General features: G+C 47.4%; 1 protein-coding gene across 2 annotated transcripts in view; it reads left to right on the top strand.

Moving 5' to 3' along the window:
- The window catches only part of PIK3R3 (phosphoinositide-3-kinase regulatory subunit 3), a 129,099-nt gene that overhangs the window by 64,132 nt on the left and 37,499 nt on the right, over nucleotides 1–27,468 (top strand). Inside the window, exon 1 of one of the 2 annotated variants that reach the window (XM_019531352.1) lies at nucleotides 23,723–23,901. The exons of the other annotated variant lie outside the window; for it this stretch is intronic. Coding sequence (XP_019386897.1) covers nucleotides 23,796–23,901 — 106 coding nt within the window. The 5' untranslated portion in view covers nucleotides 23,723–23,795. Of the gene's footprint in view, nucleotides 1–23,722; nucleotides 23,902–27,468 lie in introns of those variants that run through there. 2 annotated transcript variants of the gene reach the window in all.

Genomic DNA, 27,468 nt, shown 5'->3' with positions numbered 1-27,468 from the left:
GTAGCACCAGGCAGTGCCCTCCCTGCTCCCAGGCCCAGAAAAGGGGCACTTCCAGGAAGGGCAGAGGGCAGCTCCGTGGGTGCGGGCAGGGGCGATGGGGATCCTTCTGCAGGCTGCCCTCCAGCTTTGCACAGGCTGTGACAGCTTTGAGGAGCCCAGGCGGAGATTGAGCGAGGAGGTGGGGGAGACATTCCCATCCCCCAGCCGTCAGCCCCTCCGCCTGGCACAGAGCAAATCTCTGCCGCTGTCAACAGGCGAGAGCCGCGGGGAGGACAGAGCGGGGCTGGGAAGCGTCTCGGCTGGCCTGGCGGTGGGTTTTTTCCAGTCCGCACTCCGCACGGCCCTGTCGCTCCCCCACAGACGCGCTGACAGCCGCCGCAGTGCTATTTTTGGGCCCGGATTGTTTCTGCCGTGGTGGCTGCGCCTTCATCTCTTTCACCATCTCTTTTACATTTGCAACGAGCCGCTAAGCCCGCTGGCCCCTGCCAGCGCCTGTGAAAGGAGCAGGTTGCCAGCTCTCTGCCCGCTGCACGGGGAGAGACTTTGTTCTCTCGCCGGGGGCCCCCAAGCCGGGTCGGGGAGGGCAAGCGGCCCCACTTCCCCCCTCACCCCCGGCCCATCGGGAGCCGGGCCAGCCTGACTCACTCCACACATTGTTCAGAAGGGCGCAGCATTAGTGTTGGCCGCAAGGAGCCCGGTGGCTCAGCTGCTGCTTACAGTAACTGTGTTTGGGGCACCTCGTTTGAAGTCCTGGGGGCATACAATAAGCCCCCATCAAATCCTGTTTCCCGCAACTCTTATTTCCTCTCCCAGCTCTAGCCTGGAGACCGAGTCCCCCGCTCTGTTTGCTACCAGCCAGGCACTGAAAGTCTCTCACCTCCCCCATCGCTCCAATGGCTTTCCCGTCACGCCTGGGTTGCTGGCAGGGGTGGATCCGGGGGGTTGCACTGGTGCATTTGCACTCCCCTTTGCTGCTCCACCCAAAGTTTAAAGCCAACCGCCTGGCAGCAACCACAGCATTTCTCGTCAGGCAGCCAAGAGGGAGTCACTTGACTTCACGGCTCATTGTCATCGACCTGATTCCTCCTAAACTCTTCGTTGCATGGGTGTTAACAACCCTCTCTTCTCTGTTATGGTCTTGATTTCCCACCCATCAAGCTTGCCTTTGCTCTGTCTGTTGGCTGCTCCTGGTCATGAAGCTCCTATTTCACAGCCCGGCAGATTGTTATTAACTCACTCCACTGAAGTTAGACTTGTTTTGGCTGCAACTTTAAACTGAAGTGTACAGCCCTAGGCCCCTGGCTTGTTTGTAAAGGTTCCAGTTTATTTTTAACTGGAGAAAAATGTGTTGTTCTGTGTGAAGAAGCACCTCACCATCTGCCCCCCCGTCAATATTCAAGTTCCCCCCCCCACCCCCATGCCGACCGAGATTCTACACGCTTGCCTGCTCTTGGTCCCCTGGTTTCAGAGAGAGGGAGAAAACCCTCCTTCGGGGTCACAAACGGCAGTGAACAGACCCACCTTCGGGATCCCCTGAACACCACTATCCCCGATACAAAGCGAAGTGAAGGCTGCCAATACAGCTGTCGGGACAATCCGTCTTAGAGGTGTCGGGATGCTGGCGGAGGCCATGGTACAGGTGTCGTGGCTGCATTACCACGGGTGCAGTCTGCCGTGGGCACAGAGGAGCGTAGGCCCCCTGAACTAGCTGCCGGTTTACACCAGCTGGGAATGGTCCAACCCCACAGATGGAGTGGTGGCAGGTGACAGAGCAAGGAGCAACAGGCTCAAGCTGCAAGAGAAGTTGAGGTTGGATATTAGGAAAAACTTCCTCACTAGAAGAGCAGTAAAGCACTGGAACAGGTTACCTAGAGAGATGGGACCTCCATCCTTGGAGGATTTTAAGACCTGGCTAGACAAAGCCTTGGCTGGGATGATCTAGTTGGGGCTGGTCCTGCTTGGAGCAGGGGGTTGGATGGGATGTGACCTCCTGAAGTCACTTCCCATCCTAATTTTCTATGATTCTGTGGTGGGGGCGCAGCACATGGTGGCACTGGGCTTGTCCAAACCACTGCCTTCAAACCAGCCACAGAAATCAGGCCACGGGGGCACAGCCATGGTTAGCAGCCTGCTCCCCTTGACGAGTGCTCTTGATGTGGAAATGCCAGCCAGCGTGGCATCTAAGTACCACTTAAGTGCTGAGTGCACCCTGCATGGATGGGGAAACCAGAGGATTTAAAAAGCCTAAGGCCAACTTTGAAATTAGGGTGTGTGGTTTTTAACCAGTCTTGGGTTCTCTTTGTTGGCCTTCTGAGTTCTTGGGGATCGTGTTTCCCAGGTTTTCTGCACCGCTACAGCGGAGAGCGAGGTTTCTAAACTGAGAACTGAGGTCCCTGTGTTATAGGGTGAGCCAGGAGCTGGGGTTGCAAGAAAAGGACAAAGCATCACGAGACTCTGGAATCTGTAAGGCTTTCCAACCCTAAAGCTCTGCAGGGAGACCGTGTGTCGCGTAGCATGGAAATGACCTGGGAATTGCCGCTGTTTAGGGGTTTCAGCAGCACGTTAGGGGAGAGCTTGGCTGATTCTGCACGTCAGCTCCGGGAGTGGGATATGCAATGAGAGCGCGTACGGCAGATGGAAGACAAGGCAGAAGCATGACACCATCGGGGCAAGGTCCCAAGGGCAGCTCACCTAGCAGTGCCTGAGACCAGATTAACCCTTTCAGGGTGGTATCTCTTGATCAGCCCAAGCGAGGAGAGCTTTGCTCTGGGATATGCCCTGCCGGCCTCCAGTGGATATCCTGCGACTTGGCCTACAGACAGGACTTCCTCTCGCACAGATGAGGGCTGTGAACAGGAAGGGAGTGAGAAGCAAAGAAGAGATGCCGTGAATTTTGGAGTAGCGGCGGGCCCCGAGCTTAGTGGCTGCATGTCACATTTTTGAACACAAGCGGCAAACAGCATGTTTTTCTTCTCCGGTTGCGTTCATGAGGCTGAGGGAATAGTAAGGTTTGTACCACCTGATCCCAGGACTCGTGCGTGGGGACCATGGGCACTATTCTGAAGGAGCAACCACCCAGTCCTCCACAAAACCATTCCCTTCGACACTCTGCTGCGACCTGGAATACATTCATTTCTCTTCTATGCCTGTCGTGATTGCGTGTGCTTGTATGGAGAAGCTGAGGCAGCAGATTGCCTTCAAATAGATCATCTCGTCATGTTCCTGGCTCCTCTGCTCAGGGTCACACCGATCTCTGCATTTGGGATCAGGAAGGAGTTTTAGCCCATGGTCAGATGAGCATGGACGATGCGGGTTTTGCCTTCCTCTGCAGTGGAGTGCACATTTCCCTAACCTGGATCTCAACAACTCTCCCTCCTTGCTATGGCAGGACACTGGCAGTGCCCTCATCTCCTGCTTTACCTGGGGAAACTTAGGGTGTGAGTTTGTTTTTCATGTTGCGGACTTTGTGTCTGGTAGTTGTATGGGACGATTTGTAAGAGCAGGTGAGATAATCATGCATCTAGGGTGGTTTAGACAGGGATGGTCTTGTCTCGAGCAGGAGGTTGGAGTAAGTGACCTCCTGAGGTCCCTTCAACCCTACTTCTCTATGAATCTATGTCCTATTGGATGCTGGTTGCTAAACTCCAGGTAGCAAACTCATAACAGACTTAAATGCCTCAAAAGAAGCGGCCTTACCCCAGGGATGAACTTGGCCATCAAGTTTTTTTTTTCTTTCCCTTTGTTTCTAACATGTGATGGAGATTCAAGCACCAACCCCCCCACCCTATCGATCTGTTAACTTTAAACCTAAATGGCATGCATCTGGCCTTTCAACCTGACATTCAAAACTCTCTGATGGGCTCTTTTTTTTGCACTTTGTCTCTTTGTTTGAAACGACGAGTTTCAGTTCTGGACCTCTTAAGCAAAGGGACAAGCTGAAACCTCTGTTGTTGCATGTGGAGCCGGTCGAAATGATTCCCTCAAAACCTTTTCCAACTATAACACAAAAAAAAATAGAAGAGCGTGGATGAAATATTCTGTTCTTCTAAAAAGAAAGGATGCTTTTGGTATGTGTCTGTTGAAATTTAAATGGGTCCAATTGCTTTTGTGGGGACTGTCTTAAATGAGCGCCCAAACCCTTAAGAGGCGAAGTCAGGGTCTTGCTGACAGTGCGCTCAGCCCTGTTCCAGGAGCCCGCACGAAGGAGTTGAACTGATTATGACTCCGCTGGTTTCTGCGCCATCTAATTAATTTGGTCCAACTTCCGCAGAGACAAGCCCTGAGTCAGAAGCCTGTATCCAAAGTGTTCAAGCAAACACTTCATCTTTTCACTCTGAGGCTAGGCCAGCACTGGAACGGGCGGCCTTGAGAAGTGGTGGCATCTCCATCCTGGGACGTTTTCAAGAGCAGGTTGGACAGACATGTGGCTGGGATGGGGTAGTCGGGGATGATCCGGCCTTGAGCAGGGGGCTGGACTTGACGCCCTTATGCAGCTGAACTGGTCTCAATGGTGGCAGCTGACAATGGGGAGCAATGGTCTCAAGTTGCAGCAGGATGGATATTAGGAAAAACTTTTTCAGGAGGATGTTAGTAAAACACTGGCACAGGTTACCCCGAGAGGTGGTGGAGTCTCCATGCTTGGAGGTTTGAAGACCCAGGTAGACAAAGTCTTGGCTGGGATGATGGAGTTGGGGCTGGTCCTGCTTGGAGCAGGGGGCTGGACTAAATGTGAATTCCTAAGCTCCCTTCCAAATCCCAATTTCTATGATTTTATGAGGTCTCTTCCAGCCCTGCTTTCTTATGATATGATTTTAAGCCTCCAGCTCCTGGATATATGACTGAACAGCAGCAAAGGCCTCACTGAAGGCACTGGGGCTACTCAGACTTCTAAAGTCCAGCAAATGTTTGAGAGCTGTTCTGGAGCAGGGGTCGGCGGCACCCTTTTAGGAGTAGCATGCTGCTACTTGCTACAGAGTTGCTGCCACAGGCCACCAATTCCTGCTGCTAATGAAGCCGCCAATTTCCTTTGCTGTCCCCAGGTTGCACGCTGCTGCCCCCCATTCTGTGATTCCCCTCCCCAAAGACAGTGGAAAGTGGAAAATTTTATGGTGAGGGTAAGCAGGGGGATGAGAAATAGCAGCAGGGAGGACTGTGGAGGGGGTGCTGCAGAGAGCATCAGTCCCAACACAGGCAGAGAAGGGGGATGTGATGGGGGGAGCTGGGAAGGGCCTGACACAAATTCCCCCTCCCCTCCACCCACGTGTGCCACTGTGGGCTGGAGCCGATCTCTGTGGGCCGATCCGGCCTGTGGGGCAACAGGTTGTTGCCCTCTGCTCCGGAGAGTGGATCTGTCCTTAAGTGCTAAAAAACCAGAAAGATCAAGGCATTAAAGCCTCTTGCATTAAAGCCTGAAATTCCAGCCGGCCTTAACCAAGCCTGCTGTGCTCACGTACAGCACACGCAATTGCAGTATGCATGGGAGCAGCCGCTACAGCAAAGGTGACTTAATGGTTTCTGTTTAACCTGCTGTTTTCAGTCGCTCTCTAAAGCTTTCTCCTTTGGGGCTGGAATTATTCAGGCGTTGTGCAAAAAATGGCTCTGAAGTCCTTTGAATGAAGAGAATGGAAATTTCCCATTATTAAAATGCTCCCCATTCCTTTTCCTTTTATTAACAGTTCCTATAAACCAAATGGCTCAGGACTGAAGAAGAAATGTGATGTGAAAATAGCCTGTGTTGTGAAGTACCTTTATACATGGATCTGAGCAGGTCAAACCATCTGAATTGCCTGAGCAATACAGTTATTATTATTATTTATTTATTTCTGATTTTTGTGTAAAGACCTTTCCTCCAAGTCTCAACTTTAGCTGCATAATACAAAATTCACTGGAAATGTGTGGGTTTGCGGGGGAGGAGAGGGTGCTTGCTTGTGAGGTCTGCAGGATGAAATCTGGATCTGTCTCTCTCTCTTTCATGGATTGAAAAAGGAACCAGGAAAGAGATGGAGGCTCCAAAGAGGATGGAGCTGGACTCTTCTCAGTGGGGGCAGATGACAGAAGGAGCAATGGGCTCACGCTGCAGCAAGGGAAGTTGAGGTTGGTTATTAGGAAAAACTCCCTCATTAGGAGGGTGGTGAAGCACTGGAACAGGCTCCCCAGGGTGGCATCTCCATCCCTAGAGGATTTTGGAGGGTGTACGGTACAGTGCATTGTGCAGGACATTTCGGTGGCTGATAGCCATATTGCTGCAGCTTATGGAACTTGCATGTGTTTATTGCCAAGTTTTTGGCAGCCAGCAAATCTCTGAGCAGCTGGGGAGAAACTGCATTTTATATATTTTTAATTCTTTGTTATTAAAAAAACAAGGAAATTCCATTAAAGAAACCTGCCCTAGGAGACTCTTAGCTGCAGAGAGTCAGGCGATGCCCAAAATAGGCCTGTGCCTGCAGCCCCGAGTCTGCCCCTTGTGTGTGTTGATGCTGAAATAAGTCTTCAAGTACATGACTGCAGGATGTTTCTCGGAAAATTAGAATATCCTCCATTCCCTCAACCCCCTCCACGTAATAGTTGTACTACAGAGCACTGCTTCTGGATGCCAGGCATGCAGGATGTATGAGAGTCATTTGGAAGAAAAGTGCATAGTAAACAGTACTGACACAGCTGTTCAAGTGCGTTAGCAGGGAAAATTTTATTGGGGCATCTAGACCCGTACAGTGTAGGTAGATGCCACAAATCCTGAAGTGCACATAAGGGGGCCCAGGCCACTTGTTGATGTAACAAACTAGGATCCAGATCTTCTCGGAAGACTCTGCACCGTTAGAGAGAACGTCTCATGAATAATCTAGCCTGTCTGTCCCTCTTCTGACACTGGTGTGAACACGGATAACTCCATCCAAGCAATAAATATCCATGTTACCCAGCATCAGAACCGAGTCCTAAGTCAACAAATGCAGAAAAGGACCTGGGGGTGACAGGGGACAAGAAGCTGGACAGGAGCCAGCAGTGTGCCCTTGTTGCAAAGAAGGCGACCGGCATCCTGGGCTGCATCGGTAGGAGCTCTGCCAGCAGATCAGGGGCAGTGATTCTTCCCCTCCATTTGGCACTGGTGAAGCCACATCTATATAGTATTATATCCAGTTTTGAGGGCCCTGCTACAGAAAGGCTGTGGACAAATAGGAGAGAGTCCAGTGAAGGGTAAGGAAAATGGTTCAGGGGCTGGGGGACATGACTGGTGAGGAGAGGCTGAGGGAACTGGGCTGATTTAGTCTGGAGAGGAGACGACTGACGGGGATTGAATAGCAGCCTTCAACTTCCTGCCGGGGGGCTGCAAAGAGGACGGAGCTGGACTGCTCTCAGTGGGGGCAGATGACAGGACAAGGAGCAATGGGCTCCAGCTGCAGGAAGGGAAATTGAGTTTGGATATTAGGAAAAACTTTCTCATGAGGAGGGTGGTGAAAGCACTAGAATGGGTTCCCCAGAGAGGTGGTGGAGTCTCCATGCTTGGAGGTTTTGAAGACCCAGATAGACAAAGCCTTGGCTGGGATGATGGAGTTGGGGCTGGTCCTGCTTGGAGCAGGGGGTTGGACTAGACGTGACCTCCTGAGGTTCCTTCAACCCTCATTTTCTATGATTCTATGAATGCAGCATGTGCTATTAAAAGTTAGCAGAGTGAATGCATACAAAAACCTAAAAAAAAATACAAGTACAAAATACTATAAGTGTGTTGAAAGAGGTACACAAATATCGTAAGAAATGTAAGTAAAGGATCTTTTCTGGGATTGGACTGTATAATAAAAGGGCAGACTTAAGGTTGCATCTTGTCTTTATTACAGTATTGGCTGTGAGCCCAGTCCTGCATCAGGGCCTTTTTTGTACTAGGGGCTGCACAAATGTAGAATAAGACAACATGCTCCTGTCCCCAAAAGTTTGCGGTTTAACCAGGCCATGCAACCTTCACTGACTGTGGAACTTCCTACCTTTTTGCTCAATCTGGTGCTCTTAGCTTGTTGTTAACAGTGAGGGGTTTTTGACTGGAATTATAAGTCTGTCACTGCTGGTCTGAGACCTGTTCAGATCCTCAGTAGAAGAGCATAAGCATATAGGGTCAACCAAAATGATGAATATCTGGCTGTGATACTTTGTTGTCATGTAATGCTTTCTTCTGAGGGTTTTCTTTGGCAAGAAAGGGGAGAAGGGAAGGGTATAAAATACTTTCCCAAAACAAGGAGCATCCCCCTCTGTTGAGGTCTGGAGCTAATCTGCTGGCCGGGGAGTTGAGACACTTGGGTGGTATTGCTGTCAGGCCACTGGCCTTCTGGGCAGCTTTAGGCAAGTCATCTGCCAACTTTTATCTCAACCAAATGATGAACTGTATCTTCCTTTTGTAAAGCACTATCTAAATGCTTAGGGGTGGCATTGTCAGGAGCCTCAAATACTTGGCTTAGTCTAACTTCTCCCTCAGTTATGGGCTATGTCAATATGTACTTAAGCCAATTCTCCCAGCAGGACATGATTTATGTGAGTGTAAAAGCATCTTGGGAGCCTTTTTGCCATTTGGTCAATCTTGTAAGTACATATTTACCCAGAAAGGCTGATGGTCCTCAGTGACGCACAGATGTCGGTATCCCATCTCCCTGTGCTCTGAACCCTGTATTGGGTTATTGCAGATGTGCCCATTGGCAAACAAGGGAAGTGCTGCATTCCTACAAGAGTACAGCTGTTTCCCCCGAGGCTCCCCGTATGGACCGTAAGCCCTGGGAGTACTCTGCGATGCAGCAGTTGCTTACGAAGGGGCAGACGTTTTTATACGGGTCTTAGTAGGGTGTTTCAGGTTTTCAGGGGGGAGCCTTGCAGTGCTGCATGTGTGCTCGGCTATAAACAGACTCTTTGCAAAGAAGCAGAAGTGGGGAAGTAGGAGAAAGTGGCTGTTTTTAGTCATGCCAGTGCCCTTCCACTTCTGTTTTCTGAGACAATCTTCATTTCCCTTATAAAGGAAGGAGTGGGGATGTCTGTTTTCTAGCAGCACGAAATTACTGCCCACTCCCAACATACCCCAGAGCATATGGATGTTGTGGTATCCCCACCTCTCAGGCGGTTTTGAGGCCCAGAGGAGGTAAGAAACCTCCACAAGGTCAGACAGGGAAGCCTGAGAAAGGGCCCGAGGGAGAGCCCACATCTCCCCATCCTCTGCCTTCCATGCAAGTCCATCCCTTTCCCGAGGAGCCCTTGTAGAAAGTGGCATAAAAGAGGGAATGAGCTGTGATCCAAAGTTCCCCAAGAGAAATCAACTCCAGTATTAAAACAGGCTTTAGCACAATCGTTAGCTGGATTAATTTGGGAGTTGCCAGAAGTTAATCCAGCAGACGATTGTGTATTTTCCTGTCACGCATATTTTATTGGTGAGCTGTATTCAAGGCACCAGTGTGAAAAACGCAACTGTGATCAGAGCCCCGCCGTAGCCAGGAACTTAAGCTCATGCTTGTTAAGTGCAAATATGACATGAGAGTAACTTCTTCCCTGTCCAGCAACGTGATTCAGCCTGAGCTCGGGATGACGGGGTACTGTAGTGGACAGGTACTGGACTGGGAGATGTCAAACCTGGGGTCTAGTCTGGACTTCTTGTATGGTGTTGAATGGGTCATGTCACTCATCGTTCTTTTGCTTGTTCTCTCCCAGCCTTGGCGGGCAAAGCTGACATTCCTCGGAGGCTGGGGCTCCCACCCCATGGGCCTCAGTGCCTGTAACACAACTCAGTGGAGCACATGGGGCAGAACTGTACCAGGTGGGGTTGAGATTTACTCAACTACTGAAAACTAAGAAGTGCTTTTCTAGGTAGCGGTCACAGCTTTACTCAAGTTACTTAATAGCTTGATGCGACTGTCTAAAGCAAATTAAATAAGTACTTGGGTGTTGTGGGGGAGGTTCATTCATGCTTAGTGATGCTTTGCCAATTGGTGCTACAGAGGAGTGAATTGTTGCTGCTGTGCAAACAGGGGGTCTATCTTGATACAGATGCACCAGGCTGGACAGGAGCTTGAACACTCACAGGCTAGGCCCAAAAACCAACCCAAGGATCAGAAAGCCACATCCTGTGCTGGGTTCTCATTGAGGTCCGTCCATTTTCACAATGGAAGGCAGCCTTGGCCTTCTCTAGCAGGGCAATAAGGGTCTTGTGCCGATAGCCTCCTTCTGTAGGGGCATAATAAAAATGTTTCTGACATCATTCGCACAAGAATTAAACCCACACCAAAAGGATTATTCCCCATTGGATCTGGCCTTGTTAGCTCTGTAAAGAATTACAAAGCTGCAAAGAAAGCAGAGCTTCTGCTTCATGTTATCTTGCCTCGCAGCGACCTACAAATCATTGCTGGCTTGGCCACTTCACCTCTGTCTCACGTTACATGAAGTTGGAAGCCTGATGCCTATTTGTATTGACATCACTTTTTGACTAGTCGGTGTGTATCCTGTTCACAGGTTTCAATCGCCCTTTGTGCTTTTCTAAACGCAATCATGTGATGAGAAGTCTTGTTCAGTCTGAGTGAGAATTGGCAATTGCTGGATGTATTGACTTTCTTGTGGTCAGATGATTTGGAAAGATCATCCTAAAACAGTAAAAATGTTACCAGCTAACATCTATCAACCACAAAAATGCTTCCTCTATGGTACTAAGGGGAGGAGGGGCCAGCAAGGTGGATTTAGCAGGATTAGCTGTTGGAAAGCACCCAGAATCAGAGAGGGAGAAGAGAGAGAGCTTCTTGCTTGCACTTTCCAGTTTCTTCAGACTTTTCCTGTCTTGGGAAACCCCCAGACTTTCATTCTGTGCGCTGAAGCCTATAGAAATCTAATTCTGTAAAGCACAAGCTGCTGTCTTTTGGGGGTGGGAGGTCTTCTTTTGGAAGGGAGAGGGGGTTCACAGCTTTTCACAGTTTAGAGGCTGTAGATGTCCATCCTGAAACCCAGCCCCAAATAAAGACCTCCAAGCGGGTTAGTAGCAAAGAGAAGTAGCAGGATTGAAAGCAAGATTTCACCCCATGGCTCAAGGTAGAAGGCAAGTTGTGTTGTCAGGCAGCAATCCTGAGTCTGGGTGACTCAAGAGCTGCGCTCTTGTGAAAGCCTGGCAGCTCAGTATAATACTGCCTTCCCTTCAGCCTCGTATAAGGTTTCTGACATAAACATTTGCTGCTCGTGAACATTAGGATCCAGCTGCAAATGAATGTCCTTGTTTAAACAGCTCTTCGTGGACTTGTTCCAGCCTCTTGCATAGGCCTTGTGCCTGGGCTCCCTCTGCACAGCTACTGAAATACCACTCTTCTCTGTCTTGTCAAGCAATCTCACTGTTTTTGCTGTGGCAGCTTTCTCTTGCGCATCCCCTGGCATCTAGACCAGCCTCCCAGTTCTCCCTCCACCCAGCCGTCCACCAAGAGGCCGCTGTTTCAGATCACAGTGCCCAGATTTCATTGCCATGAGTGCTTCCAGGACCATTCAAGGTGGTCCCCGTGGCCAGAAGAGTCTCGACTCCAAGCAGACTCTCACCTTTGTTCAGGCTGACCAGCGTCTTCACCCACTGATTTCAGGAGGGTTCCTCAGACCCTGCAGGCCAAGCAAGGGTGGCAAAACCTCTGTCTTGAATATGGGCAGGAACAAAAGAAAGAACCAACTCAGGCAAGAGACGGAGCCAGAATAAGGATGAGGATAATGGGCCTTAATCCTCTGTAGGTTTCAGTGGGACTGCTGCATTGAAATGATTATATTGTGAGCCAGGAGACTCACGCATGCAGCTTAGTGGATACCATTCTAGCATTCGCCAGTCTCATTTCCCTCGCTGTATCTCTTGATTTCTCCCCCCTCAGCTATTTGATTGTCACTGTCTAATTTAACTCTCGAAAGCGTTTTCAAAGGCAGTTTGTCTGAACGATGCTATGCAAAACAAAGTTGTATTGTATATGTTGGGTTGAACCGAGATAAGGGTTTCAAAACGCCAGGCCAATAAAGGTTGCTTCTTCAGGTGTTGGCAGCTTTCACAGAGCACTTAGTGTCTGGGAGCTGGGTGATGTGTTAACCTAGTAACTGTGATTTGCATAGATACAATACAGGTTTTCATTTTATGACAGGTTTTTGGCCTGGCAGCTGTTGTATTAAACCTTACACTGGTATGCTGGCCCATTAATCAGGATCACACTATTTACCCTGTCTCTCTCGCTCTCTCTTCCTGAGACAAACACTTTATGCTTTGTCAGCATAATGTAAGACTAAAGCTAACCCTTCAGGGTTTCACAGTCCTTTTTAAGAGCCTTGATACTGAACGCTCCAGTGGGTGCAGGCAGATAGGCTGGGAGCAAAGATCGTGTGATCAGGGCTGCAGTGTCGTCGCTCCATGAAACTGCGTGGGTTTTGGTGTCTTGCATCGTGGGAGAAGTCCCTCCAGAAGGAGCTATGTTCTGCTCTTTGGGCTGATCAGGACCAGAACGCCGTTGTGCCAGGCACCGTGCAAGCACAGAATTGTAGCTAGTCCTTGCCCCAAAGAGACAGCCGTTTTCTGCTGCTGTTCCTGCAAGGAGCCTGGTTGGGGTCAGCAACATCTGGGGGGGAAGGGAGGGGTTCAACATCACTGAAGGAGGCTTTGACATGCAACCTAGTGCACTGGACTATCAAAAGTGCATGGTGCTGCTGCAAAACCTCCCTTTAGGCATGTAGACATCCTCTTGCAAAGTAGTAGCCACACCCGTCCTGCCCTTTCAACATCAGAGCACCAGGATCACCTCTTCTGTGCCGTGGTGCCGCAGAGAAAAGGTTGTAGTTGAGGTCACTGCCACCCTGCCACATGAAGAACTGCCTTCTCCTGAAGAAGGGTGTTTGTACCCAAGAGCTTGCAAAGAAGAATTTTTCCCAGCTATTTTAGTTGGTCTAATAAAAGAGATGAGAGTTAAGATGTAAGATATCACCGATCTAAGATTTAAGATATCACCCAAAGAACCTTGTTTGCCTACAGCTTTAAGCCACCACGGCTACAACCAACACCCCTGCCTTCTCTGAAGGCAGTTTTCTCTTCACAGCTGCCCACAGCAGGAAGTAAGGCAAGCAGGAGGAGGGACAGGATAACTAAGGGTACATCTGTACCCGAAGTCATAGAAACATGCCCATGACAGCCAACAATTTAGAGCTCTGTGCTGCTGCAGCTACGTTACCCTAATATATAACCAGCTTCTCAGGCAAGTTTGGCAACTGTTCGGAGATCCTCCCTGTTGGGTGTAACCAAGCAAGCTAGTTTAAAGGTAGTTGAGAGATGCCTACCCAGGTTACAGCCCCTGAAAGGTGGTTATACCCTAAGATTGTAGGATGCTGGGCTTTGCAGCTATGGTGACAGGACTGCCCTGTGCAGGCAGGTCTCACTGAAGGAAATGTGTGTGCTTTACATGTGGATCGCATGTGCCACAGCGATAGGCACATGAAAAGTGTCACGGATTCACCACCTATGCCTGCCTGCTCTCCTGAAGTCCGATTTACCCTGCAGGAAATTAATCTCTTTCACAGGAACCCAGTGCGGTTCAACAGTATTTGCCCCACTAGGTCAGGAAAGCTGCAGGAAAGGAATTTTAATACAAGCGACGGACTTGTGGGTTTCCAAAGATCTGGTCTCTGGTTAGTCTTCTCTCAAAACCTTTCTTTCCATTGCCTCAGCTTTGCAAGGAAGACATCACCGTCCTGCGTGCTGTTCTGTGATAGCAAGCCCCAGCTTTTTATGGTTGCTTGACTTTTTTTTCCCCTTAATATTTTGAGGTTGTTCTCTTACTTACTACGAGTCAAAGGAGCTAGGGGAAAAAAACAATCTTCAAAGCAAATATAACCATGTTTTCCTTTGGGAAAACTTTTACAGGGAAAGTGCATGTAGCTAAGCAACAATGCATTATGGTAAATGGGTCATTTTCAAAGGTATGAATTGCATGCGTCTAATTGTCGGGAAAACAGTAGCATCCAGCAAATTGCCTGCATTTGAATTTTTGGCTTATTAATAAGAAATGAGACAATTTTTTCTCGTGCCCCCAAGAACTGCCCTCTTTTTCCTGGTTTTCCACCCCCCGCCTAATGCCTCGGGTCATAATGTGACCACTATTGCAGCTGAGGATGAAACCACATGTCTGGCACTGCACAGGGCACACCTCCGTTCCCCCAGGCCTGGGGATAATACAACCGCTTCAACAGCATTCCTAGTGTGGCGGGGAGGGGAGAAGCCAGGACTGGGAGCCAGCCCCAGGTCTCCCACATATCAGGGTGAAGCATATTCTTGTTTGGATTGTATTAATAAGGCAAGAGAGAGGCCCGGCTTTACCTGGCACTGTTCCCTGAACTCAGATCTCAAAGCACTTCCCAAATGGGGTAGATCTCACTTCCCCGTTTCCGCTGAGGCCTAGACTAGTACCTTAGCTTCACTGCAAGAAGAGAGTGGCTTCTGACCGCAAGATAACAATTGCACATTAGTGAGACTACCGGGAAATCCTGGTGGAGATCTCAGCACAGGGTAAATATAGGTGAGACCAGCCATGGGTGGGGGGACGTGTTGACTCAACTGTCAACTGAGGAGTAAAGAATACGGTCCCTTGTGTCAACTTGGATCACACAGTCAGATAACCAATTCACTTCAGGCCAGAGAAGGAACGTCATCTTTTGACAATGAAGACAAGCCCGTGATGTTTGTGACCAGTATTTTCATATTTGCTTTTTAGTTGAAAAACAACTTCATTCGCATATGAAAAACTGAGGCACCTGGCGCTCGACGGCCACTTCTGGAAACGCAGCCAGGGTCTCTAGGCCTTAACTCTATGATGTGTTTCTTCTTTCTGACACTCATTATTTGACTGATCTTGATTAAAACTTGGATTGTTATATGCAAAGGTTTGTTGCAGGAAAGTGCTGGGCTTATTTCTTTCCTCTATGTATAAAATTATACAGCTACTTTTTACAGTCAGACCTGTGGAATTTATGGAGTGGTTACCCTGCGTTCCTGGGGGGAGAAATGAGCAAGGAGTAGCTCCAGTGAATTAAAGTAATGAACAAAGGAAGTGGAAAATATTTTAAATTCCTCAATAACGCTACGTTTCAAGAAGTGGGGGAAAGGGAGGCCTTCAACTCCTTTATTCTTCTAATTTTTCTGAACTTCTAACAAGTCTCCCTCAATTTTATGCATGATTTTCAGAGCCGATAAATAAAAGATTTGGAGAAATGAGTGATGCAGAGCACAAGAGGGGGAAGTGAAGTGTAGTCTGGCCAATCTGCAACTGGAGTTGCTTTTAAGCCAATTTGTCTTCGCCAGTGTAAATGGGGAATGAGCAAGGACCCTAACAATTGGTTTGTCTCTGCTTCATTGCCCTATTTAACTGTGTGACTTCTGGCTGTTTTGTCTGTCGGTGCTAAGGTAGAAAGAGTAGTTAATATCCTGCATATATATGCTAAGTAGTGACTTCCGAGACTCACTCCACAGACCCCAAGATGTTGCTGTAACACAATCCAGCCACAGTGCTTGAACAGAGCTGTGCTTGTGGAGGGAGGAGAAGTGGGAATAATGAAGGTAGGGCCCAGGTTTGCCCCTTGCTCCACTATGCCAAGAGTCATAGCAGGGGCTGCTGCAGCTCCAGGACTACGGTAAAGCAGTGGACTCTAAAAGAAGGCCGTGTATTCAGCTATGCTTCTGTAAAGCATCCGAAAGCATAGCCTGCCTATTTAGCTGCAATTTAGACTCAGGGTTTGAGCTACAATAGCTGTCACAACTTTCCAGTAATGTCTCCAACCAAGTTCCCAAATCTCAAACTTTTCAATTAGACATGAAGGTATTTCTGTCTCCTGCCTCTGGGTCAATTGACTTTTTTTAAGCTTCGCATAATCACGCTACTTCTCTGAGAGAGGGACCTGGTCGTGACCCTTCGTTTGGGGATGCTTGACACCCAAAGCCTTTTTTTGAGGTCTAACACCTCGATTCATTTGCAAGCACGCCCCTGAAATTTGGCAGGGATGGAGCCCTGGGGCTAGAGATGTACCTTTTCTGTTTTCCCAGGAAATTCTGCTCTGGTTTGGCGGAGATGCAAAAGTTTGAAAATAGCCATTTCCCTTCTGTTGCATTTTTCAGGAAAATGTTGGCTGCCTTTCAAAATAATAACTGAACACGAACTTTCTCAAGAGCTGGCCTCCTGCTAACACCAAGGCAGCAGGGAGCACAGCAACACATGCATGCATTCTTGGGACTTGGTACCCTAGGATACAATGTGAGGCATAAGTATTAACCCCCACCCCACCCCAACCCAACCCACCCACCTCCCAGTTGCTGCTTGGGAGTTCAGTTTTGGTTTCTGGTAATCCCCCAGATGTTGCTGGAACCGTGCCTTGCCCACCTCCCCCTCTACTTTCTAAGATAAAAGCCTTATAAAGCTCTTAGGTGACAGTTGGAGGGGTCGAAGTCTGCAGTACAGGGCTACAGATTCAGGGTTCAAATCATGACGAGGGTGCCTGATGGGTGGGCTATTCCAGCTGCACACAACAGAATTTTTACCTTTTAATGAAAACATAGTTGTTCAATGTAATTGCCTAAGTTAAAAGAATGTTTGTTGCAAAGCCAACTGCTCTAAAATTAGGAAATGCCTTATGTATGATTCCCCATGCAAACTTGATTCTGCCTCCTTGTATATATGCATTCTGATCATCTTTAATTACATGATGATATCCCCCTCCTTCTTTGTGTCAGCAGGTTCAAACAAGGAAGGGAGCAGAATTCAGGTTTCACAGACAATAATACATCAGATATTTTCTACTTATTGAATGGGTGGGAGCAGGTTTCTTTGTTGCACAAGGGTGTCCCACCACCTCCATCAGTCTAAGCAAACTAATTGTATATGAGATAAAATGTTGAGTCCCAAAGTACTTCAAGCCTCCTCACCAGAATCTCCTCTCAGTAGAAATGCAGACACATCTGGATATAGTGCCGCAGCTGTTTAATAGTGCATTATAATAAACAGTTTAAAACCCACAGAATGATATCTTGGCCCCATTAAAATCAACAGCAAGCCTGTCACTGAGGTTTCACTTGAAGTGTAAGAGGAAATTAGGAGAGCAAAATGGAGCTGCTTAAACTGGCATCTAGTCATAACCCTCAGGTTACTATCCCCCATCATGGGGGAAAATGCCATCTGGTCACCTGTAATATGCTCAGGATCTGAGTTTTCTGTCTCAAGTAGATGGAACATCCAATGGCAGAGTTCCCCTACCAGCCTGCTGTGGCAATGGGTCGATACTAAGATAAGAACATACCTATATTTCCAGGAATATTTCTGGCGGTTCCTATGCTAATATACACTAGGCACGCCCTGCTAAGCTTGTGGGAAACTGCTGATATTTCTGCAGATGTAATGTGGTAATACCTATAGGAAGAATGCACAAGTTAGTGCTCCAACCGTAAACTATATATCTTTGTCTCCGTCTTCTAAATGAAAAACAGGCAGAGACACTTAAGCTAAACCATGAGTATTGTCCTACTTAATACAGATCGTTCTCAGTGCAGCTGAGACCACATTGTTGATCCCCTGAAAGAATCCATGGGTCTGAGGGTTGCTGCTGACAGCCCTCGTTCTCAGCAAAATGAATTCTCCAGTGGCGCGAGTGCACAGTAAACTTTTTTTTTTAAATCCCTAAATATGAATATTGCCAGCCAATAAATGCGAATCTGATCAAATGATGCACAGCAAAATATATATCTGGATATACTTCTGCAAATCCAATATTTATCACTTTAACAGAAATAAACAGTCTTAGGAGTTTAAGAGTTAGGGATCCTGATTTAGTTCTTAGTGAAGGGCCTGGAGGGTCTTGCCCAAGTTTGGAGAGGGGTTAGGTCCTTGGACACCTGCAGTTGGAACACATCTCTGAGCACTAAGCCCCCTTTCTTATCCCCCTCCTCAAACACAGGCTTAACACATTTGTTGATCAAAGCAAGACAAGCGTGGTCAGAAAGGCCATGTTCTCATGTCATACTGTGGTCAGCTTGGAATACACTGACCTTCACTAATCCAGATCTAGGCGTCCTAAAACAACTTGCAACTCAGTTCCTTTTAGACTACTTCCCTTAACCTCGGTTATGCTAACTTGGCCTAAATTTAGTAGGCTTAGATTGTATTTAGTTTTAAAAACCACTACGGCACAATAAAAGGATTCAAACTGAACACAAAGGTCAACAACATCTAGGAAATGAAGCATCAGGTAACCCTGGTATTTTATGAATCCAGAGATTTGCAGGCCTGGAGGGACAAGGGGTCATCTAGTCAGGCTGTTTAATATGGAGTAAGGCCCTTCCCCCAGTGCTTGCCGCAGTGGAGGGAGTGATTCTTTCCTGCCAGGTAGATGAATGTGTTAGCAGTCTTGAAGTTCCTTCTGACAGGCACTGAGTACAGATGAGCCTAGTATTAGGATCACAGCAATGTCAGGAGGCCTATGGGCCTTCCCAAATATCTCTTATAATTGTAGTGTATCGCAAATCCCCTTTCCCAATCCATCTCGACAACCATACAAACCCAACTGTAAGCCTACATTAGAGAAGCAGATATCACATTATTATGAAAGTGAGCAGTTTCCCACAAGTGGCTTTGCTATGTTGGAGATGTTCTAGGACACATCCATTTGACTCTTTCCAAAACACTCAACAACAGTCAGGACTCCACTGTTTAATCTTGCCTTGAAATGCAAATTGTCAGCTTCAAGACAAAGGAGGGAGGAGAGCTTATGGCAGCTGACACTGGATCCTGAGATGCATCACAGAAGCAGCAGACACTGCTGATTTCTCTCTCTTTTTTTTTTGAATGGCCCAGACCAGGCAGTTCAGACTGTCTGAAGGTATAAGAGCTGTCACTGTAGCTTGCTTAGCACCATGGGCTGCTTGAATCCTTCATGCTGGGACCACGAAGGCGGCAGGGTAGATTTGCACGTGACAGACTCACTGAATCAGAGATGCACAGCATAAGCTTTTGTGAGCCCAAGCTCACTTCATCGGGTGCTGCGAAAGGACCTGCACAAAGCAGTCTATCAGAGAGATGTGAATACAAAACAGAGATTTGGTTACTTGCCATGTTAGTCTGAAGCCAGGCAGAAGGCAGAATAGACTTGTGCCTTACAGACCGACTAAAGCAGAGATGTTTAGCATAAGCTTTCATGAGCCCAAGCAGATGCTCAGATGCAACGAGCTTGGGCTCATGAAAGCTTATGTTCTACATGTCTGCTTTAGTTGGTCTGTTAGGTGCAACTATCTACCCTGCCTTCCACTTGACAAGGAAAAGAGAGCGAGCAGTGCTGGGGGAGACAAACAAATAATAAAGCCATGGGGACAAAGGGGTCACAAAAGCTAATCCAGGGAATGGGATAAGAATCCATAGTCCCTGTTTAGACCATCCTTAGCCCACAATCCAGCCGTAGAAATGATGCAAGACTTCACCTAAGTAAGTTTAGCCACCCTGGGAAAGCAGGGTTCTCAACCACTGACCATTTTAGTCAAAGCATTTGTTTTTATTTTCCTCCTTTGAATCTTGCTTTTCTAATATTTGACTACTGGGAGCACTTGCATGTGCAAGACACTGCCTGTCTTTTGACTGTAATGCAGTCTGAATTTTGTATCTTTGGTATCAAGTTATATCATCTTTTGTGTGTGGAAGGGGAAACATGGGCAAGCATACTTCTGGATGGAAGAATGAGGTAGCCTGCATCCCCATGTGTGCAAAGCCCTTGTTGGGAGCCAAGCAAGAGGAAAGATCCCAGACGTGGGTGTTGGGAGCCAAATAATTATATGTATTGTAAGCACAGTTGTGATAGGAGAACAAAAACTTTTCTCTTTCATAACTTATCTCAAGGACTGATTCTACTGTTTACCACTGCATAAATTCCTTTTGCATGAAATTACCTCTTTGATTAAGGCATCAAGGGAAGAAGTAAAGGCTAACAACTAAAGTGGAAACATCAATAAGTTCAAACCTTTGCAGGCAACCAGCTTGTAAACAACAGGAATGAAACCCACTTCTGCAGCATAAAACCCAAGAAACTGGACCCTTTTGAGAGTGAAATGACTGGAGTCAACTCAAATGAGGTCAACACAAAGCCAAACATTTGCATGAGCAGAACAACCCATCAGGGTGGTGCAGTTAAGATGCTAACTTGTGCTATTGGGTATGGAAATAAGGGAGCGAAGTGGTAGTACTGTATCCAGCTGCCTTCAGTTTCCCCTAGTCTGACCAGGTGCATGTTTGACCAGGCAGCTGTATTGACTGAGGGGCAGTTTTGGGTGTGAGTCTAGCATTCAGCTCATAGCCACACCTGCAGAGATATAACAAGGTGCCTTAAGAGCTCTGCCACTGCACCCAGGAGGACTGAAGAAGGGATGGGGTTTCCAGCAGTTCCCCTTTCCTCTGCAGATCCTAATCCAGAATCCCAATGTCGTTGCTCTTGCAGTTTTTAGCCATCGTGAAGCTTAAGTGAAAGCCTTTTGCAGCCTTTCTGCACCAAATTAAGCTTTGCCAGAAGTCCAGTTCCACCGTTTCAGAAGAGGCCACTCTTCCTTGGGTGAGCTCGACCAGAAGGGCTGGAGGAGCCCCAGAAATTTAATTTAAATGTTAGAAAAGGAGTCTTATATGGTTATCATACATTAATCAGAATTTGTGGATAGGGATGTAACATTAATTTTATCCAGTGAGTTATTTGCATGAAGGCCCTATGCTTTTATGCAGCTGTCTCTCCCTCAAGGAGCAGCACTTGCTTTCAATTACTTGCTGTGGAAGTTATTTGAGAGAGATCAGCAAACTCCCCGTTCTTTTTGAGTCTGGCTCTTCACCCCCATCAAGTGGGTGTTGGCTTTTCAGTTGTTCAGCTCCTGGCACACAGCACTCTTATTTCCCTAAGCTTTTCTACCTTCCTCTGAGACAAAAAAATATTAATTAACTGATTCTTCCATGCTTTAGCATGTGAATAAAATACTCTAATCAAATTAATTCATTCCATCCAGGAAGAGCACACACCAATTGGAGATGCTTCCTCAGCCTGACAAAGGAGGGTCTTTCTACCTGAAAGCTTACAAAGAAGAATGTTTCCAACTATATGAGTTGGTCTAATAAAAGATACCAGATCCATCGAATGAAGGCAATCAGGACTCAATAGTAGTAATGATATCTTTTATTAGACCAACATGATCTTTGCAAAAAAAGGTCTTTAATTGCAAGCTTTTGGGAGCAAACACCCTTCATCAAGCATTGGAGAAAAGATTATAAAAGTTCTCTTGGGTAGAAGTGAAAGTTCGTATTTCATACAAAATGAAATGAAATGTTTGTATTTCATGAAAGTTCATCTGATGAAGGGTGTTTGTGCCCAAAAGCTTGCAATTAAAGACTTTTTTTTTTGCAAACATCTTGTTGGTCGAATAGAAGACACCATCTCTCCTACAAGTCCTGATTGCCTTTCCCTCTAGACCAATATGACTACAACCTGGATACCTAATCAAATTAAGCAACTTCTTGAACAGTGGCTGGCCTCCTAGACATCTCACTAGCAAATCTGAGCAGCATTACAGAGCCAAGGACAGACAAGGAGTCCTCCGAAGTCTCTAGAAAATCCAGTTGTCTTTGTTTCTACTTGAAAGCTGAGTTTCATTTGAGGCTTGTCATTGAACTGGGCAAGTTCCCGTCTCTCTGAATGTTTAGTCAATCAATATCTGAATATTATTATCCCCGTGTTTTAGTCCATCAGCCTTCAAATGGATCACAGGTCAAAATTTCTCCTTTTGGTAGAGTGTAAACATGATCCGTCTTTGTTGTTCAAAAGTTCTTTCAAAGATTGTTAAAAGCAGCCGTGCCATCTTTGTTCTTTCTTCTTGAGGCCTTTTTCTGCTTATGTTCACAGAAGTTGAGGTGTTTGGCATCTCGCAGGATTACGCTTTCACACATCGATGTTTGCAAAACGTTGGAGGTTCAGGGGTTGGACGTGGCTATATAAACAGGCACTGTGACTCTCTCCGATGCTACAAAGTTAGTTTTCTTTTTCCTGAAGTATGCGCAAATTGCAAAGTCACGGGCGCTGTTTATTTGAAAGGAGGATGGCGTTTTAATGGTAACAATGGTCAAGCTGAATTACCACCTTCCTGTTGCCAGTCGCAGTCCAGAAAGATTATAGTGAGAGAAAAATGCCTTTATTTTATTTTTTATTTTTTTTACAAGCTTTCTACAGGTACCGTCTTTTTGTTTCAACGCAAGTTTGCCAAGAACATCGTGGGCGTCGAATCCGAACCTCTCGCTGACTTTTTTAAGAGCTCGGGCCGATTTTCCTGTTACACGTTATAACCCGGTGTCGTTTCTGCAGGGCAGCGTACAGCTCAAACTGGTGGTTTTTTCCCCTTGGATCTTGCTAGAAAATTGTGCCAGGAAACTTTCGGAGAAGCTCGTCACAAAACCTCATGCGTTTCGGCATCTTCCGCTTCACAATTTTGTCTTCAAGAGAGATCGATCGCCTTTGCTCCTATTGACTGGGGCACGCTCGTGCTTGGCTAAGTCAAGCCCTTCATTATCCTAATCGGCTCTTTTAATATTTCAGATTGTGCAGGGAGATAATCTTTCCTCCTCCCACATCTTTCCAAAATACCAGTTCCTCTTGCTATGGGGTGTATATATATATTTTTTTTGGGGGGGGGAGGAAGAAACAAAGCTGTTCGACCCCAGAGGCATGGGGATGAGGTGGGGGTCTGCAGAAATGGGGTCATTTTTCAGGGCTGCTCTAATGAAGGCTACTTTTTTCCCCCCGCTTTGTGAGGGGGGAGGATTTGGGAGATTTCCTCCTGCTGGGTGTGGGAGGGACAGCCCTGGCACTCGAGGTCTGTCGAGGCACCCCTTCCCCCAAACAGGGGTCCGTCTCCTCAGGGCTCCTGAGGCACTTGGGCGCCTCCACTCGCCTCAGTGGGGGGGGGGCGCTGCAAGCCCGTTGTGCCCCCCCCACCACCTTTTTTTTTCCTTTGTCCCGCTTAGTAACTGGGGCTCCCAACCAATCGCCATCAAGCCGGCCGGCTTCCGCACCAGCGGATTGGCTGGGAAGCCGAGCGCCCTCCGCCAATCCGAGGGCGCGCTGCCGGCCGAGACAAAAGGCCGGCTCTTTGGCAACTGGGGCTCAACTCATCTGCCCCGCTCGCCCCGCCCCGCCCCCCCCGCCCGGCTCGCGTGGGTCGTACCACCTCTTCTCCACTGAAGGGGGGAGTCCCCCAAAAACAACACAGTAGCGGGTGACGTCGTTTCAATGCTCTCCGCGCTTCTCCCACGTTTCAGAGAGACCGAGGGGTTCCTGCCGCCCCCGTTACCTTTTAGTGTAATGGACGCGCCCAGTTCTCACCCCCTCTCTGAGCGGTGGTACTGCCCAGCGCCCTCCCCCCGCCCCGCGCGGGGGAGTGGTTCAGTCCTCGGCGAGAGGCGGTTGGTGGCGGTTGGGCCCCTCAGAGCCGCTTAAAATGAGCGCGAGCGGGGCCGGGCGACGGGCGGAGTGCGAGGGGCCGCCGGGCAGGCAACGCTGGCAGCGCGCGGACGGGGGGCGGGCCGGGTACCGGCTCTGAGGGCAGTTTCCCCTCACACACATACACATCTCCCTCCTCCCAAAAAAAACCACCCTTGTTTCCTTTTTTTTAAAATTCTGATTTAAACCCGACGATCAAGGGAGTTTTTAATTTTTTTTTTAAATAAATATTTCTGTTTAAAAACCGGGGGGGGGGGGCGCCCTCGGATGCCCCCCCGTGTCCTCTCGGGCCCGCCGCCATGTACAACACGGTGTGGGCCATGGAGCGTGATGACCCCGACTGGAGGGAGGTGGTGATGCCCTACTCCACCGAGCTCATCTTCTACATCGAGATGGACCCACCAGGTAGGCCTTGCCCCCCCGCCCTTTATTGGCATTCTCATCCCCCCGCCTCAAAAAAAAAGGAAAGTCCCCTGAGTCTTTGATTTGCTTAGAGAGAAGTGGTGGGGGGGTTGCACTTCAATTCCCCCCTTTTTTATTGTAATTATCTCCCCCACAAAAGAAAAGGCCCCAGGAAAGTCCCCTGAGTCTTTGCTTTGCCTGGAGATAAGGAGGGAGGGGGGCTGGAGGCTTGCACCTTAAAGGCTAACTCTGTCAGAGAGGTGTCAGGGATGGGGGGGAGGAGAACTGCAGCTCAGTAGCTCTGACAGGCTTTCAGCTTGGCACTGAAAATAAAGGACATGCCAAAGCCCCTCCTGGTTCTCTGGCCTATTTGGGTCTTCATCCCTTCCCCCTGCCCCCTGAAAGCTAACAGTTTGCCAAAGGGTGCCTCCCCCCTCCCCCCCTCCCCCTGATGATAAAGGACCAGCCAAACCATTGTGCAGGGGGCGAGGGGCTATGGCAGGCCCTCAATGAGGGAGGTGAAGAAACCAAAAAGGAGGGAGCGAGGCCAGCTGCATCCTCTTTTTGCTTCTGACTCGGTTTTATTTTTAATGTTCTTGTTGAACGGGATGTGCGTGGCTGACTTCTCTTGCAGGTATCGCTTGCTTTATTACCTGCTTGCGGCTCTTCCCAGCCTGCCCTGCTTGAGATCCTGCACCAGACTTTTCCCTTTACTTTATATGTCCTGAGCCTTACTGAAAAGGGCTCAAGTCTTTAGGGCCTGGGAAATTTGGTTCTCTCTCATCTTGGTTCTCTTGAGGAGTGATTTTTGGGGAGAGTTACTCTTTTCACTGCTACTTTTTTTTTTTTTTTTTTCCTTGAGTTGCATTTCAGTCGGGGTGTGTGGAAGGTTTTAATGCAATGCATGATGACTACTTCTGTAGATGGGGGCTTCTAACAATGCATTGTTCTAAACTTGCTTAGTTTTCTAGATGTGGTTGAGGGCTCACTTTTGTGTCTTGAGGAGGGGGAGCCTGATACTTTTCATAAAGTGCTTTTTATTTTTCCTTTAAGTATGCTGGCGTTCAGAAATCGACTGACGGTTAAGTTGAGGAGTATGTCCGTGTCTTTTTTAACATAGTGCTCTGAGAGCAGTCGTGATACGTGGTGGGGCTTTCATGCCTCTTTTAATCAGGTTCATTTCCTAGTTGCAATCCAAAGTATGTTTTGAAGCGTGCAGCCTGCAGAATAAATTGGCAGTAGAGATTTTGAAAATCCATGCCAAAGGTGTAGTGCTTGCCTCTGAAGGTATGATGTTTCTTTGTTACAGTAAAACAAACCATTCTTTTCTTCCTTAGTCTGAATATCTGCATCTCTCTAAAAAGATCACTTGGTGCTTTTGGCCTTCAATGTCTTTTGAACCCCAGTCAGCCCAACACTTCAGATCCCAAATCTGAATATGCTCTTGAAAGCATAGTGTGGTTTGGTCAGGTCTGCCTGCTTCAGATGGCCTCTTGGTTGCAGCCCTATTCAGAAACGGGGAGAAAAAAATCATTGTGATAAACCTCTACCAAACTCCTGTTCTCACAGACCTGGCTAGCACTTGTTCTTGTCAGTAATAAAAAAAACAATTTAGGTGACCCCAAAATGTAGCTGTTTGGTGCTGTATTTTCAAATACCCCTTGAATACCTGGGTGTGTGGGGGCTTGTGGAGCATGGAAAGGGACATCAGTGCCTGGGGTATGTCAGGATTTCTATCGGAGTTGGTCAGAATATGGCTTGGAAGGTCTCTCCTCAGCCATTATCATGCAGCTAAGCTGGGAACATGTTCAGAGCTGACATCTAAAGCAGGGCTTCTGTAATTAATATTGTCCACAGTTCTTATCATTACCACTAGCAACAGGGTAACAAATTATGAAGCATGTACATTTTTGTTTTTCTTAAGCTCTAGACTGAAATCTGCTAAAGACTCTATTTACTGCAAGGGGATGGGGGAGGGTTTTGGTAAGGTGATCATATGCAGCACTTTAGAAGCTTGACTCTGAGCTGGAAATGAAGATTAGGGTAGACTTGGTGTGTTATGTAATGGTACGGTTTAAACTGTAGGTATAGGAAGCCAGAGGCAAATATCAATAAGCTGTGGCATTTTTTTGTCCGCAGCATGACAGCATTCGCTTAAAGATCAAGGAGGCTTCATGTTTAAGGATGTCCCTAAAGCTCCTCAGCAAGTTATGTAATCTAGATGTTGGGCTGGAGTCCCTAGTCTCCATGGCGCCACAATTTTAATTCAGTCCACTTCTAACAAAAACTTCGTTGGTCATCTTAATATGCAGTTTTTTCCAGCACAGCAGCCCCTAAACAGTTGTAGCAGTATGGTGTCTGAACAGTACAAGCTGACAATACCTGGTAAATCGTACTGCCTCCAAAGGAAGCCGTAACATTGTGTTGTTTCCAGATCCTGCATGAAGAGGGCCCCCATGGATCTCTACATCTTAAACTGCACTATTGACATTTTATTAACACTAGATTCCAGTCTAGCATGTCAGCTCAGGATTGCATTTTTTGGTGCGTCTACAGTTCAGGTGCCCAGAGAAGGAGGGGTAATCCAGTGTATAATGTTGCCCATAACCTCTAATTCATGCAGTCTTATATCATCATGGCAGAGGCCTCATTGTGTGGGTGTCTGCAGTTACCTGCTTGTTCATAATAACAGAATATGTAGCCGATTTTAATAAGCCTAGAGACCTCAAGTCTCTTCCCTTAGGAGTTGCCCATCATAAGTATGTTCCTCCCATTGAAGTAAGGGAAGGTTTCATGATCAAGAAATAAGAGTCTGTCAACCTGTTTTACCTTTTAAATCCTATTACCTAAACTTTGGAGTGGGGCAGTCTTTTTTTTGCATAGCTGATGGCAAATTTAATTCCTGGTCCTAAAACAGCCTCTATTAAGGGTGCATTAAAGTCATTGCATGCAGTTAACGCTTTAACATGTTTCATAGCAGGAGATGGCTTGAAATAATACCTTAAAACTCTTTTCCCCCTTATTCTTGGCATGCTGACGATAAATAAAATGGATCACTAGCATAATGCAGCTGTTACTTTTGTGTGTGGTTTGTGGCTGTAGAAATACAATGTTTCAGAAAGTAGAAAAATGCCTTCAGTGGTGGCAAAGACTGCAGTCTTCTCTTTGGCTACGGTAATGTGCATATCTAGCTTTCTGACAAAGATTAATGTATAATACTGTGGATGTTAAACTCCACTCCATTGGTAGTGAGTTACTGTAGTGTAACTAGTTGATTGAATTCATCTGTCCCTTTTTAACACTTACCAGGATTTAACATGAACAAAGTTCTGAGACTTGCACCTGAAAAGACAATGATCCAAACAGCGTAGCTGTTCAGGTTTGCAACCAAAAAGCCTTGCTGTAATGCAGGCTTTTAACCTCTATAGTCAATCCAAGATCCCCTGTTTATCAGAGTACAAGTTAAAAGAGTAGATCACTAAATCTTGATTACCTGCTCAGTTGCTGTATTATTTTTAGTAACTAGGACTTGGAACTCTTCCCCTCTTTTTCCTGTTTTGTGTCCCGTCC

The sequence above is a fragment of the Crocodylus porosus genome, unplaced genomic scaffold (genome assembly GCF_001723895.1).
Source record: "Crocodylus porosus isolate Cpor-Errol unplaced genomic scaffold, CroPor_comp1, whole genome shotgun sequence".
Lineage (NCBI taxonomy): Eukaryota > Metazoa > Chordata > Crocodylia > Crocodylidae > Crocodylus > Crocodylus porosus.
Note: the sequence above shows the minus strand (reverse complement) of the source record. Positions and strands in the feature narration are given on the sequence as shown.